This window comes from Scleropages formosus, chromosome 9, assembly GCF_900964775.1.
Source record: "Scleropages formosus chromosome 9, fSclFor1.1, whole genome shotgun sequence".
NCBI lineage: Eukaryota > Metazoa > Chordata > Actinopteri > Osteoglossiformes > Osteoglossidae > Scleropages > Scleropages formosus.
This window is the reverse complement of record NC_041814.1, coordinates 4,110,353-4,123,260: the sequence shown is the minus strand read 5'-3', so window position 1 is coordinate 4,123,260 and position 12,908 is coordinate 4,110,353. Positions and strand designations below refer to the sequence as shown.

The 12,908-nt window shown below is 46.4% G+C and overlaps 1 protein-coding gene across 1 annotated transcript; it reads left to right on the top strand.

Moving 5' to 3' along the window:
• The first annotated feature begins 220 nt into the window (after positions 1-220).
• colgalt2b (collagen beta(1-O)galactosyltransferase 2b) lies at positions 221-12,138 on the top strand. The gene is made up of 11 exons (XM_018728106.2): positions 221-331; positions 424-541; positions 2,378-2,512; positions 2,629-2,833; positions 4,460-4,579; positions 4,712-4,785; positions 4,932-5,038; positions 5,799-5,931; positions 6,945-7,072; positions 8,591-8,797; positions 9,842-12,138. The coding sequence occupies exons 1-11, from the start codon at positions 258-260 to the stop codon at positions 10,113-10,115; spliced, it is 1,575 nt and encodes a 524-aa protein (XP_018583622.1). The 5' UTR covers positions 221-257; the 3' UTR covers positions 10,116-12,138.
• Positions 12,139-12,908: the final 770 nt, after the last annotated feature.

Genomic DNA, 12,908 nt, shown 5'->3' with positions numbered 1-12,908 from the left:
GGAGCAGAGTCACCGAGAATGTGTGTCTGACTTGGGTTTTTCCTCTAGCCATTCCTGTGCGCTGGCCCGTTCTGTAGCACTTACTGTGTGTTTTAACCGGTAGCGACGATGCATGACGCACTGCATGGCGCCGGTGTGCGGGGCAAAACAGTGTGTTTCACTCTTCACTACCGCACGGTGAACGTGTCGCCTTTTCCTGGAGTGTGGTGTTGTGTTGCAGGGTAGCGACGGACCACAGCGTGGATAACAGTACGGCCATGCTGCGTGAGTGGCTGAAGAATGTGCAGGGCCAGTACCACTACGTGGAGTGGAGACCCATGGAGGAGCCTCAGTGAGTCCCCGCAGCCCCCTCGCACCCAGAGCCAAACCCCTTCAGTCCTCCAGCAGTACTATGGTGGTCATCACCTGCTCTCCCTCTTGCAGATCCTACACCGATGAGTGGGGTCCAAAGCACTGGTCTGCCTCCCGTTTTAATCATGTGATGAAGCTGAGGCAGGCGGCGCTGAGAGCAGCCAGAGAGCGCTGGGCTGATTACATTCTGGTGAGACAGTGGAGCTGTCGTGAGACACCATTGCTGGGGTGATTCTGCTGATGAACATGTCCTTCACAAAAATTGTAGAGTACAGTAATCCCCCCTCATCCGCGGTTTCCCTCCCCGCAGTTTCAGTTACCGGCGGTCGGCCACGCTCCGAAAATATTAAATGGCAAATTCCAGAAATAAACAATTCAAAAGTTTTAAATTGTGCGCCGTTCTGAGTAGCGTGATGAAATCTCGCGTCGTCCCGCCTGGGATGTGAATCATCCCTTTGTCCAGCATATTATTACAGTACATTGTTATGATTGTTCTATTTTATTATTAGTTATTGTTGTTAATCTCTTACTGTGGCTAATTTATAAATTAAACTTTATCGTAGATATGTATGTATAGGAAAAAACATTTAAACAGAGTTTGGTACTGTCTGCAGTTTCAGGCATTCGCTGGCGGTCTTGGAACATATCCCCTGCTGATAAGAGGGGACTACTGTAATGAAAGTGTTGACTGGAAAGTATTGAGAGTATACATTTACATTTATTTATTTAGCAGACACTTTTCTCCAAAGTGACTTCCGATGAACTCTATGTAGTGTTATCAGCCCACACACCTTATTCACCGTGGTGACTTACCCTGCTAGATACACTACTTACACTGGGTCATTCATCCATACGTTGGTGGAACACACTCTCTGTGTCACTCACACACTACCCTGTCTAATTCATTAACTCAGACTAACTCCCCCACTAACACTCACACACTATACCTGTCATTCACACTGAACGTTTCCTAAGTCTCCTTTTCGAAGTTCCTTCCTACACACTCTGTGCACTTTCAGCAAATTTTTGACATTGTCTTCAAGACAGTGACCAGCTTTTTCTCACCTCTTCATCAGATCTGTAATACCAGTGCTTGCTCTCCCAGATTGAATGTGATCACTCGCTCTTCATTTAACGTTTCAGAAGTCTCTTGACCACTTTTCCAGAGCTTTTCACTACATGCAGCCAAACAGCTTTGTCTTGCAGTTGAAGAAACATCAGCTGCCATCATAAAATAAGGGTTGAACCTTTAGGTGTGAAAGCTAAAGAACTGAACAGAATCAGTCCTACTAGTGGTGTCCAGCCACGGCCTTGACCTTGACTTTCCCACCACCTCACAGCCACAGCACATGTGGCGCACACTCGCTATTGCTCTCCTGGGATGTAAACCTGCACTGTTTTGGTCTCCATCCCAGTTCCCTGTCTGGTTTCCCACCTACTGTGCAGTTACCGGGTTTGAAATGCTCGTAACATTTCAGAGCATTTTGAGCAGTCCCTTACTGCTGAGACCATGCTCTAGGAAAATGATATAATTACACCGCAAAGCGTTCAGTGTCTGTCTGTTATATGTTGTGCATCGGACAGTGGGAGGTCTTGTCCATTACATTTACGTGCGCATTTATTCATCAGACGCTTTTCTCGAAAGCGACGTACATCTCACAGAAAATACAATGTGTTCATTACATCAGCAGAAAGTGAGACATAGTTGCAGATGTGTGATTCTTAGGCACAGTTAGCTTGTTTCTTTCCACCATATGAACCAATGTAGATCACATAAGTAGCTGCATAAAACCTCATCCGAATATCCACGATTCCTGATCACGCACGCAGAGTCTGAAACCGCTTATCCCGAGCCGGGCTCGGACCATGATCAAGACCATGACCAAGTTATAGTGCATGAACATTTACACGTAACATGAACTTAAGAGATCATGGGCGATGTGAGTCTGGAAGAGTTGGGCTTTAATTGAGTGTGAGGATTGGTGTGTGATCTGAAAGGTGTGAGGCTGTTGCTGTGCCTCCTCAGTTTGTAGACAGCGACAACCTGCTGACGAACCCGCGAGTGCTGACGCTCTTGATGGCGGAGAACCTGACTCTCGTGGCCCCCATGCTGGAGTCACGTTCCCTGTACTCCAACTTCTGGTGTGGCATCACCCCCCAGGTGAAGACCTTCATCCCTTGTGTTCTATACCCCAGCCAAATTCATCTGTTTTCTCTCTCACCTTTGTTTTTCTGTTGTCTGCTCTTTTCGTGTGTTCTTCTCTCCTTCATTGGCAGGGGTATTACAAGCGCACCCCTGACTACATCCTGATCCGTGAGTGGAAGCGGTTGGGCTGCTTTGCCGTTCCCATGGTGCACTCCACCTTCTTGCTGGACCTGCGGCGCAACGCCACCCAGGTCCTGGCCTTCCACCCACCACACCCAGACTACAGCTGGGCCTTTGATGACATCATGGTCTTTGCCTTCTCTGCTCGGCAAGCAGGTCAGAAATAAGAGCGATCTTCAGAGTAGCACAGATCTGCGGCCAGTGTGTCTGTATGAAATTAAAAAAAATGTAAATGCTGGTGTAGAGGGCAGTTGGTGGTGTAATGGTTTGACACATTACCTTGGAAAACAGGTAACCCTGGTTTGAATCCTGCCTCCTGTGCTAGAACTCTTGATCAAAGTGCTTCCTGAATTGCTTCAAGAAAAATTCCCTAACATTGTCGTAAGTGATTATGACTCTGTAATTAATATAGGCATCATTATTTACTACTATGCCTTGTGATGGACTGGCGTCCCGTCCTGGGTGTGTCCCCTTCCCCCTCTGGCCTTACGCCCTGTGTTGCCGGGTAGGCTCCGGTTCCCCGTGACCCCGTAAGGGACAAGCGGTTCTGAAAATGTGTGTGTGTGTGTATTTACTACTAACGGGGGATGCGGTGGCACAGTGGGTTGGGCCGCAGTCCTGCTGTCCGGTGGGTCTGGGGTTCGAGTCCCGCTTGGGGTACCTTGCGACGGACTGGCGTCCCGTCCTGGGTGTGTCCCCCTCCCCCTCCGGCCTTACGCCCTGTGTTGCCGGGTAGGCTCCGGTTCCCCGTGACCCCGTAAGGGACAAGCGGTTCTGAAAATGTGTGTGTGTGTGTGTATTTACTACTATAATCAAATAATTATTTCCTCCTTTGGAGGAAAGTGTCACCTGAATGAGTAAATATAAATGTAGTATAAGAGTAGGGAGGATGTTGTTTTCCCACCTCTAACTTTACTAGATAAAGATTTGCTGTGGTTTTAGTACCTCTGTACACTCTTGGCTTAGCATCAAATGAGGTAATAAAGGGAGACAGATATGTGGGTGGGCATTTTAGCATACAAAGTCAGAAGAGTGTTTGAACTGATTTAATGTGTTGTTAGCATGCTGCTCAAGACTAGTGCTATACACACGCACACAAACTATAAATATGAGGCAGCACGGTGGCACAACAAGTAGCGCTATTGTCTCACGGCACCTGGGTGGTATGAGAGGGTATGGGTTTGATCCTCGCTCAGTTTGTCTGGAGTTTGCATATTCTCCCTGTATCTGTGTGGGTTTGCTCTGGTTTCCTCCCACAATCCAAAGACATGCTGTTCAGGTTCCCCATAGTGTGTGAGTGACAGAGAGCGTGCGTTCCAATGATGTATGGATGAGTGACTCATTGTAAGTAGTGTATCTAGCAGTGTAAGTCACCACGGTAAATAAGGTGGAGGGGCTGGTAACATTACATAGAGTTCATTGAAAGTCACTTCAGAGAAAAGGATCTAATAAATATATTGCCTAAGCAATGTGTGCAGTGAGTTTAGTTTGTTGTTATGTCACTTCTTTCATTTTCTCCTAAACAGCCTACAGTTTTCGCCCTTTTGTTTGGCTGCATATTTTATTGAAGCAAGCGAGACAGGTTCCTCCTCAAAGGCCTAATAGCAGGGCCAGCAAAGATTTTATTACAAACTTGGGTCCGTAACTGCTGCGCTGTTTGTTATGTTTGTAAAGCCGAATTTGCGTGCAGTTCATACAGATCACACCTGATGGTACTAAGCATGCAGTGTGTCAGTGCGTCTGCGCATGTTCCAGGCCAACGTGCGTCTTGTGTTTCTGCAGGTGTGCAGATGTACGTGTGTAACAGGGAGCACTATGGCTTCCTGCCTGTCCCCCTGAAACCACAGCAGAGCATAGAAGAGGAGGACGAGAGCTTTACTCACACCATCACCGAGGCCCTGAGTGAGCAGCTCTTGCCCCCCGTTGACTTCATGCTTGAGAAACACAGCTGTCCAGGAAAATCCTCTGCAAAATCTGTGAACTCGTGGAAAGGGATGCATTGATGTGGTAAATAACTATACTCTTTTCTTCCAGTTGATCACAACCTAGAACCCTCGCAACACCTGTACGCTCCTCCAAAAGTGCAGGACAAGATGGGCTTCGATGAGGTAATGTACCAGGGGGTTAGGTTTGCTTACGGAATGTGTCAGTGGAGTCGTTTATGCACGGTTGCAGCCGTTGCGTCAGTTATCCTTTCTGTGTCTTCCTAACCCTATCCCTAATTCCATTCCCCTTTCTGGCACAAACTGTTCAGATTTTCTTAATCAACTTGAAGCGGCGCCTGGAACGCCGACAGCGGATGTTGTGCACGCTGGCAACCCTGGGTATCGAGGCCACTGTGATGGACGCAGTCGATGGAAAGTAAGACAGTGAGGGGAGATGGACCAACATGCACTCTGCCCTCCAGGTGGAGAAACTGTGAAGGGCGTATAGTGCTCTGCCCTGGAGCTGTCAATCAGAAACATTGCAGAAGGGAAAATGGTGGTTAAGGACAGTCTGGTAACCTGGGTGTTACTGGTGATTTCTTTTCAGTGTGTGCTCTCTTTTTAAAACACAGTGGATATGGTAAAGTTAAAGAAAGTGTTCAGCAGTGTATTAGTGTGATAAAGAGCAGCGGGCAGCATGGTAGTTAAGGTCTGAAGGCTACTGGGTCAGTTCCCAGGAGGGGCCCTGCTTCCCCTGAGTGAGGTATTTAATTTGACTTCTTCAGTAACACTCCAAGCTGCATGAAATAAATATAGAGTTTTAATCCACACACACATTGTCCGATACCGCTTGTCCCATACGGGGGTCGCAGGAGCCTAGCCCAGCAACACAAGGCGTGAGGCTGAAGGGGGAAGGAACACACCCAGGACGGGACACTAGTCCGTCGCAAGGCACCCCAAGTTGGACTCGAACCCCAGACCCACCGGAGAGCAGCACCTGATCCAACCCACTGCGCTCCCCTCAAGTTTTAACCCTTTTAGCATAAAAAGCTGACTAAGCAATGAAATTCTGATAATTGTAAAAACAGAAATATTGAAGACATGGTTAACTTTGCTGTTAGATCAAGCTTTGGACCTCAGACTCTCCCTACTGTCCCCTCCGGTACTCAGTTTTTTCCCCACTGTGTACCTGTCAGAGCCCTGAACTCCTCCCAGATCCAGGCGCTGGGCATTGAGATGCTGCCGGGCTACCAGGACCCCTACTCTGGCCGTGTGCTGACCCGAGGGGAGATTGGCTGCTTCCTCAGTCACCATTACATCTGGACACAGGTACAGCAAACTAGACAGGCTTGGGTCTAGTTCATCCTAACGTTCAAAAATGCACATTTTTAATCTTTTAACCCAATATGAATACAGCTATAGACATAAGCCTTATTATTAGCATATCTGAGCAAACACCTCATAAAAGATTTTTAACAATTAGCGACCACAATTCTTTCACACCAGTCATTGCAGAAACTTCAACTGAAGTGATGTGCTGTGTACTAAACACAGAATCATGATAGACTTAGTTTGTATTATTTTTTGTTTTGTATCATGTGACTCCAGCAACATGCAATAATTGTACAGTACATAAAGACTTAGACTCGTTGCCTGTTCAAGTCCAGTTCGAGACTCTTCTGCAGTGCCCTCAAGAATGTTGCTAAGCAGCAATAAAACTAATAGAGAACTAAATATAATTAACTGTGCAAGTGCAGTAACTAGGGTAAGCGCGAATGTATATCTGACCATATCATATTCACAAAGGCAAAATGTTTTCTTTTGACAATAAGCAGCAATAAATCAAAAGCCCCTACCTTACAATTAATAACAAACCAGACTAAAGAAAAAAATCTATTTCACTGCTCTTCTTGTAGACCACAGAGTGTTGTGAGCAATCCAACATTACTCTTAATAAGAGTTGCTCATTTTAGCCTGCTTACCCTAAAAGAGATTTATGGGTGTAGTTTAACTGTAGTGTTGAATTGTAATTAACATGACTGAATCAGTTAAAGAGAAAATTATTTGAGCGATAGTAAAACTTAAATTAGTGACTTTGGGTGATGAGTTATTGAGTTATGAGTCTTTTTTAGTGTACATTTTTGTCCAGAGAAACATTTGTAATTTATACATTACAGTGTAAATTATTACAGCTAGACATTAGGAGAAACCACTTTGGTGATGCTGAAACAGCTGTAGCTCTGGAGGATTTCAACCTGCGACCATTAGGCCACAATGTCAATATCTTCTATATTACCACTAGTGGCTTTTCACAGTTACACTGTGTGTGGTGCTGTTTCCAGGTTGTGGAACAGGGCTTGCAGCAAGTACTGGTGCTGGAGGATGATGTCAGGTTTGAACCCCGATTTAAGAGCCGACTGGTGACCATAATGGACAACATTGAAGAAGCCAAGCTGGCCTGGGATCTTGTGTGAGGACATCTTATTGAGGCATTTGCTCATGTATCCTCAAACACAAAACAAAACATCAATTGATACAAACATGCATTCTAAAACATCTACCCATACAGCCAAAAATGAAACATTTATATTTATCTGATGCTTTTCTCTAAAACAACTTACTTTGTTAATCTCCATCCATCATCAACAACCACTTGTCCCAAGTGAGGTTGCAGTGAACTGGAGCCTAACCCAGTAACACAGGCCAAAGGGGGAGGGGGACTCATCCTGGACGGGATTTCAGTCCTGCCATACAGCAAGCACCGGCCAAACCACCACACCCCACTATTAATCTACATAGTTTTTTACAAATTCATACAGCTGGGTAATTTTACTGAAGCAATGTAGGGTAAGTACTGTACATTGCTCAAGGATATTACAGCCCGCAGTGAGATTCAAACTTATGACCATCAGGGCCAAAGGCAGCAGCTCTAATCACTATGCTACCAGCTATCCCTGCATTTACATTTACAAAACATTTACCAGAGTAGCCTTGCAAACAGACTCTGCTCTGTTTGGGTGTCAGTGTGATCAATTTTTATTATTCTGCAGCAGCAGGCAGACCTATAACAGTGATTTTTTTTTCCATAGACACACTGCACAATCATTATACTTATATTAGGATGGGCAAACATCTGTGGGGTGTCGAGATGTAGCTTCATATTGTCTTGATGAAAACGTATAATTGACTTTAAATCAAAAAACTCACATTCTCTAGTTTTGTGTCCTGTTTGGACCACTGTGTGTCGGGGAACATTCTTATGTCAGCAGTATCAAACGAAGGACAGTTATTTATTTCTAAATATGTGTCGCAGTCGCTGTGTCAGTACATTATAAACATAACAGTCCTGTAATGCTTTATATTTAATAACACGAGGCCAATGCAGTTCCAGAGTACAACATAAAATCACCCACACAGTTCTCACATACACACACACATTTTCAGAACCGCTTGTCCCATACGGGGTCGCGGGGAACCGGAGCCTACCCGGCAACACAGGGCGTAAGGCCGGAGGGGGAGCGGACACACCCAGGACGGGACGCCAGTCCGTCGCAAGGCACCCCAAGCGGGACTCGAACCCCAGACCCACGGGAGAGCAGGACCTGGTCCGACCCACTGCACCAACGCACTCCCCTCTGCACAGTTCAAATCTATATAAACAGATCAAATCACAGACGGAGCTATCCTGTATGTTTTTGTATGTTAAATACTGCTACTCTGAGTGTTTCGAGACATTGGTGTCTAGGTAAGAGTATTTGATCTGTGATCATATGTAAATCGGAAAGGCATGCTAGGTGTTCTGGGGTTCGAATCCTGCTTGGGGTGCCTTGTGATGGACTGGCATTCCGTCCTGGGTGTGTCCCCTCCCCCTCCAGCCTTACGCCCTGTACTGCCGGATTAGGGTCCAGCTCCTCGTGACCCTGCATGGGACAAGTGGTTTCAGATGATGTCAGATGTTAGCTGTTTCTTTTTCACCTGTTTCCCACAGGTATGTAGGTCGCAAGCGAATGCAGGTGAAGGAGCCTGAGCAGTCAGTGGAGGGGGTGCACAATCTGGTGGTGGCGGACTACTCCTACTGGACCTTGGGTTATGCCCTCTCTCTGCAGGGGGCCAGGAAGCTGCTGCAGGCAAAGATCTTTGGCAAGATGTTGCCCGTGGACGAGTTCTTGCCGATCATGTTCAACAAACACCCTAAGTAAGTGGTCAGACATGGACGGCGACATTTCCTACAGTACACTGCACTCAGCTAGAGAGCACACGTAGGCTCAGGCGAACCTAAACCCATACATGTAGACATGTGGCCGGTCTCCCACATTTTGCTCACACTCCTTTCTGTTGAGCTGAGTGAGCCGGTCACACAGGACCATCATTGTTCAGGGCCATCGGTGGTAAAGGGGGTCCCTGCACACATAATGCTTCCCTGTTCGACCACTTCCTCCAGAGGGAATCCTGCACTGCTCCCACTTCCCTCCTCACCCAGCTGTGTGTCCCCTTACCCAGATGGGCCTGTCTCACCCTTTTCCTTCTCTGCCTGCGCCCCTGCTCTCCCTCTTGGTGGAATGCGAGGCCAGACTGGCTCTTCCTGCCTCCTGACTGAGAGGGACAGAATGCCATTGATAGAGAAGGACTGCTGAGATGGAGGCTGTGTATGAGTGTGTATGTGGGTGAGGGGGCACAGTCGGTGGCTGTGTATGTACGCATTCACTACGAAGTGTGTGTTTGAGAAACTACTGGGTATCTGCAGCTTTAACAATGTGCTTGCCAGAAGTGTGACTATGTGACAGTGTGTGAGAGAAATGGGGCACTGTACATGCGTGTCTGTATGAGTGCTCATGAGCAGAATGCGACACGGCGTAGCGCAGCCCAGCGGCTCCTTGCCAGCCTGTGAAAGCCCCTGTGAAAGATATTGGTTTTCTCAATGTTGGACAACCATCAGCAGTGTGACTCTTGGGGAAGTAATATATTTGCATATATTTAGCTGAAGCTTTTCTCCAATGCTCGCTGAATGATTTAACCAGTTATACAGCAGGAGGTGAGATTTGAATGTGGGGCCCTTCAGATGTAAGGCAGCAGCTCTAACCACCACACTCTCTGTTGCATTGAACTTGAGACACCTTCCGAAGCACTACCTATGTGTGGAGAGGTACACGTATGGCTCTTATCGCTGTGTATAGACAACACATCCAAGTGGGTATGAATGGTTTCATTAAGAGCATGACAATGTTGTCTGTCCCCGCAGGGCTGAGTACATGGAGCACTTTGAACCGCGCAACTTGCGCGCTTTCTCTGTGGAGCCCCTGCTGCTCTATCCCACACACTACACGGGCGAACCGGGCTACGTCAGTGACACAGAGACGTCCACCATCTGGGACGACGAGGCTGTGAGCACGGACTGGGACCGACAGCATGCCCACAAGACTGAGCAGCAGGGCCGCATCCAGCCTGCGGCGCAAAACAGCGTCACTGGGGACACGCCCCCTCCTGCCACCCGAGCATCCCGTGATGAGCTCTGATCCTTTTGGCAGAGGGGCTCTTCTTGCTGGCTGACACACACACACACACACACACACACACACACACCCTGACTTTGCATTCAATCCAACAGGATATGAATCTTTCAGTGATTGGATGTCTTTTAGCCAATAGCATAACAGCAGGCTGAAATGCGTTTTCAATTGGCTGCCTTAAGAGGCGCAGTGGGGTGTGAGTGCCGGCGACAGAACATTGGCAGCCCCTGCCCCCCCCTTTATTTATTCCACATGTGCATCAGGGAGACAGGGGCACAGTGGTGCATGCTGGGACACTAACGGCTAAGACTGGGACTGACTGAAGCACAGGGCCGATAGAGAATTTTTTTCCCCAGAAAATCTGTGTTTTATTTAAAGTAATTTTATTATTGAAATTTAAAAGCAACATAGGTGGTTTATGGAACGCCCAAGGAATAAAAGAGTATTACAAATGTCTGGAAACACCCTGAGTGTGTGTACATGTGTATGAGTGAAACAGTTTTTCTTTCTCTCTCTCTCTCTCTCTCTCTCTCTCTCCTCGTGTGTGTGTGTGTGTGTGTGTGCTCTTCTCTTGAGCAATGAAAGGGCTCTTAGTACTAGTTGTTTCACCCAGTGCACACACTCTCCATTTTAAAGCAGGGAACTAAAAGTGCACACCCCCACCCCAAACACGTTAATATCATATCCCTGAAGACATGAACACATACATATACTCCACAAATGCATACCTGGTGTTTCTACTGTGCAGCTCGAAGCTGGAAAATGTCCTAATTTTCGACAGGCTGGTCCTGTTCGTGTGTTACTGCGCAGCACTGGTGTGGGGCTGGAATACACTGGCTCAAACAGAGGCTTATGTCTGAGTCGTCTTAGAAAAGGCTGGACGAGAAAAAAAATCTTTTATTTGTGTAACTACACCGTATGTTTGAATTTGCAATCTGATTTTCATGCACATTGTTTTGACTGGGGACATTGAGTGCCCACTTAGGCACGGAGGGGTACAGGTTCAACACACCTGGTAATGCAGTGGTTAGAAATGCTCCCTTTGGACTCAAAAGTTACAGGTTCAGTTCCTACCTCTAGCTGTAGTACCTTTCAGTAAGGGACTTATCCTAAATTTCCCAAGTAAAAATTACCCTACTGGGTAAACAGTTGTAATCTTAACACTGTAAATTGCTTTGGAGAAAAGCATCAGCTAAATTAAGAATAATAGACACAGGAGATTCACAGAGCAGAAACCACTGAGGACGACTCTCTGCTTGGACCCTGTATTCTGCCTGATGCTGATCTGGGTACCTGTAACCGCTGTTCACCATGTTCATCAGTGCACCCTGGTGTGCTAGCATCAGTCCTGCTAGGAGTGTCAACAAAGGCACGTGCTTTTCTGTGAATGTGTGTTGCTGTGTATTTTCATGTCCGGTAGCAGTCAACAATTACAGAGACTAAGACCAGTGGGGAATGGGTGAAGAAAACCCCTGGACTAGAGGATAAAGGGAGGCACGTGATCTGTGAGGAAGGGGTCTGCGCGGGTGCCGAGGAGCCAGTCCCCGGGGCCTGAGTGGGCTTTTCTTCAGGGGACAAGGGACACTGTCTGTCTGAGTAAAGGCCGGCCTGCAGTCGGTCCTGCTGCGTCGTCACAAGTGGATTTGTATGAGAGCACCAATAAACTGTAAAATAATGTCACGGTGTCTTTCCGTGTTTGCCCTCCTGTTTTGATGCTGTCGGAAAGAGAGCGAACAGCGACGCTACATCGCCCCCTTGCTGTTGAGATGAATACTGAAAGGAACTAAGGCTTTTTGTACCCTGGGATGCCCAGTATGATGGGACAGGCTTTATGTTTGCTAATTCAGTATACATTTAGTAATAAGTAGCAAATTAGAATTGCAGGTTTAAGTGAGCAGCAGGTAGGGTTGTAGTTAGAGTGGCTTGTTTTGAACTCAAAGGACCCAAGTTCAAACTCCACTCCTTGCTGTAATACCCTTTAGACCATTTACACTAATGTACCGACTGTCTCTCCGACATAAAAGGTTCTTCTCAGGTCCCATTAAAAGTTTAAGCGGTTTTATGAGGGTTAAGAAACTCTTGCAGCTTTATTTGAAATACAATAATATATTAATCATCATGGGGAAATTATATTGACAAGAATACTGGCAAGTTCTAGGGATGCTCTTACATTCCACCAGTCTAGTGGAACAGGTCTTCCTTTATTCCCCATACCATTTGATTGTGATGATCATAAAAAGGTTACCTAAGTAGCTCTCAGTCCTCAGCCTTTTGGGGCACAGAATAGAGGAGTAGATGTACAGCAAACACTTTTCTATCCTATCTGTGCACACACATAGTTTTCTGAGTCTTCCACTATACTTGTGCCAAATTGCTCTATTAAACATTTCCCCACTGTATATATAAGTCCATAATTCGAAGTAGCTTAACGTTTTAAGTTGTTTTTGGAGAAGTTACAATTACTGCAAGTTAGTACTATCTATGAGATTACTGGCTGCGCTATGTATTTTATCATATCTGTATTTGAATGACTACATTATTTACATTTATTCATTTAGCTGAATAAATGCAAATAATGCTACCAGCTGTCCTCTACATTATGAGGACATCATGTGTTTATGGTTTATGCCGGTGGTCAGAGCTGCTACCCTTGGGTCCAAAGGTTGCAGGTTTGAACCCCCCCCCCCCGGCTGCATTACCCCTGAGCAAAGTACTTACCCTGAAATTGCTCCAGAAAAATTACCTAGCTGAATTAATGGGTAAATAATTGTAAGTGTGGCATAATTATGATCTTAACAT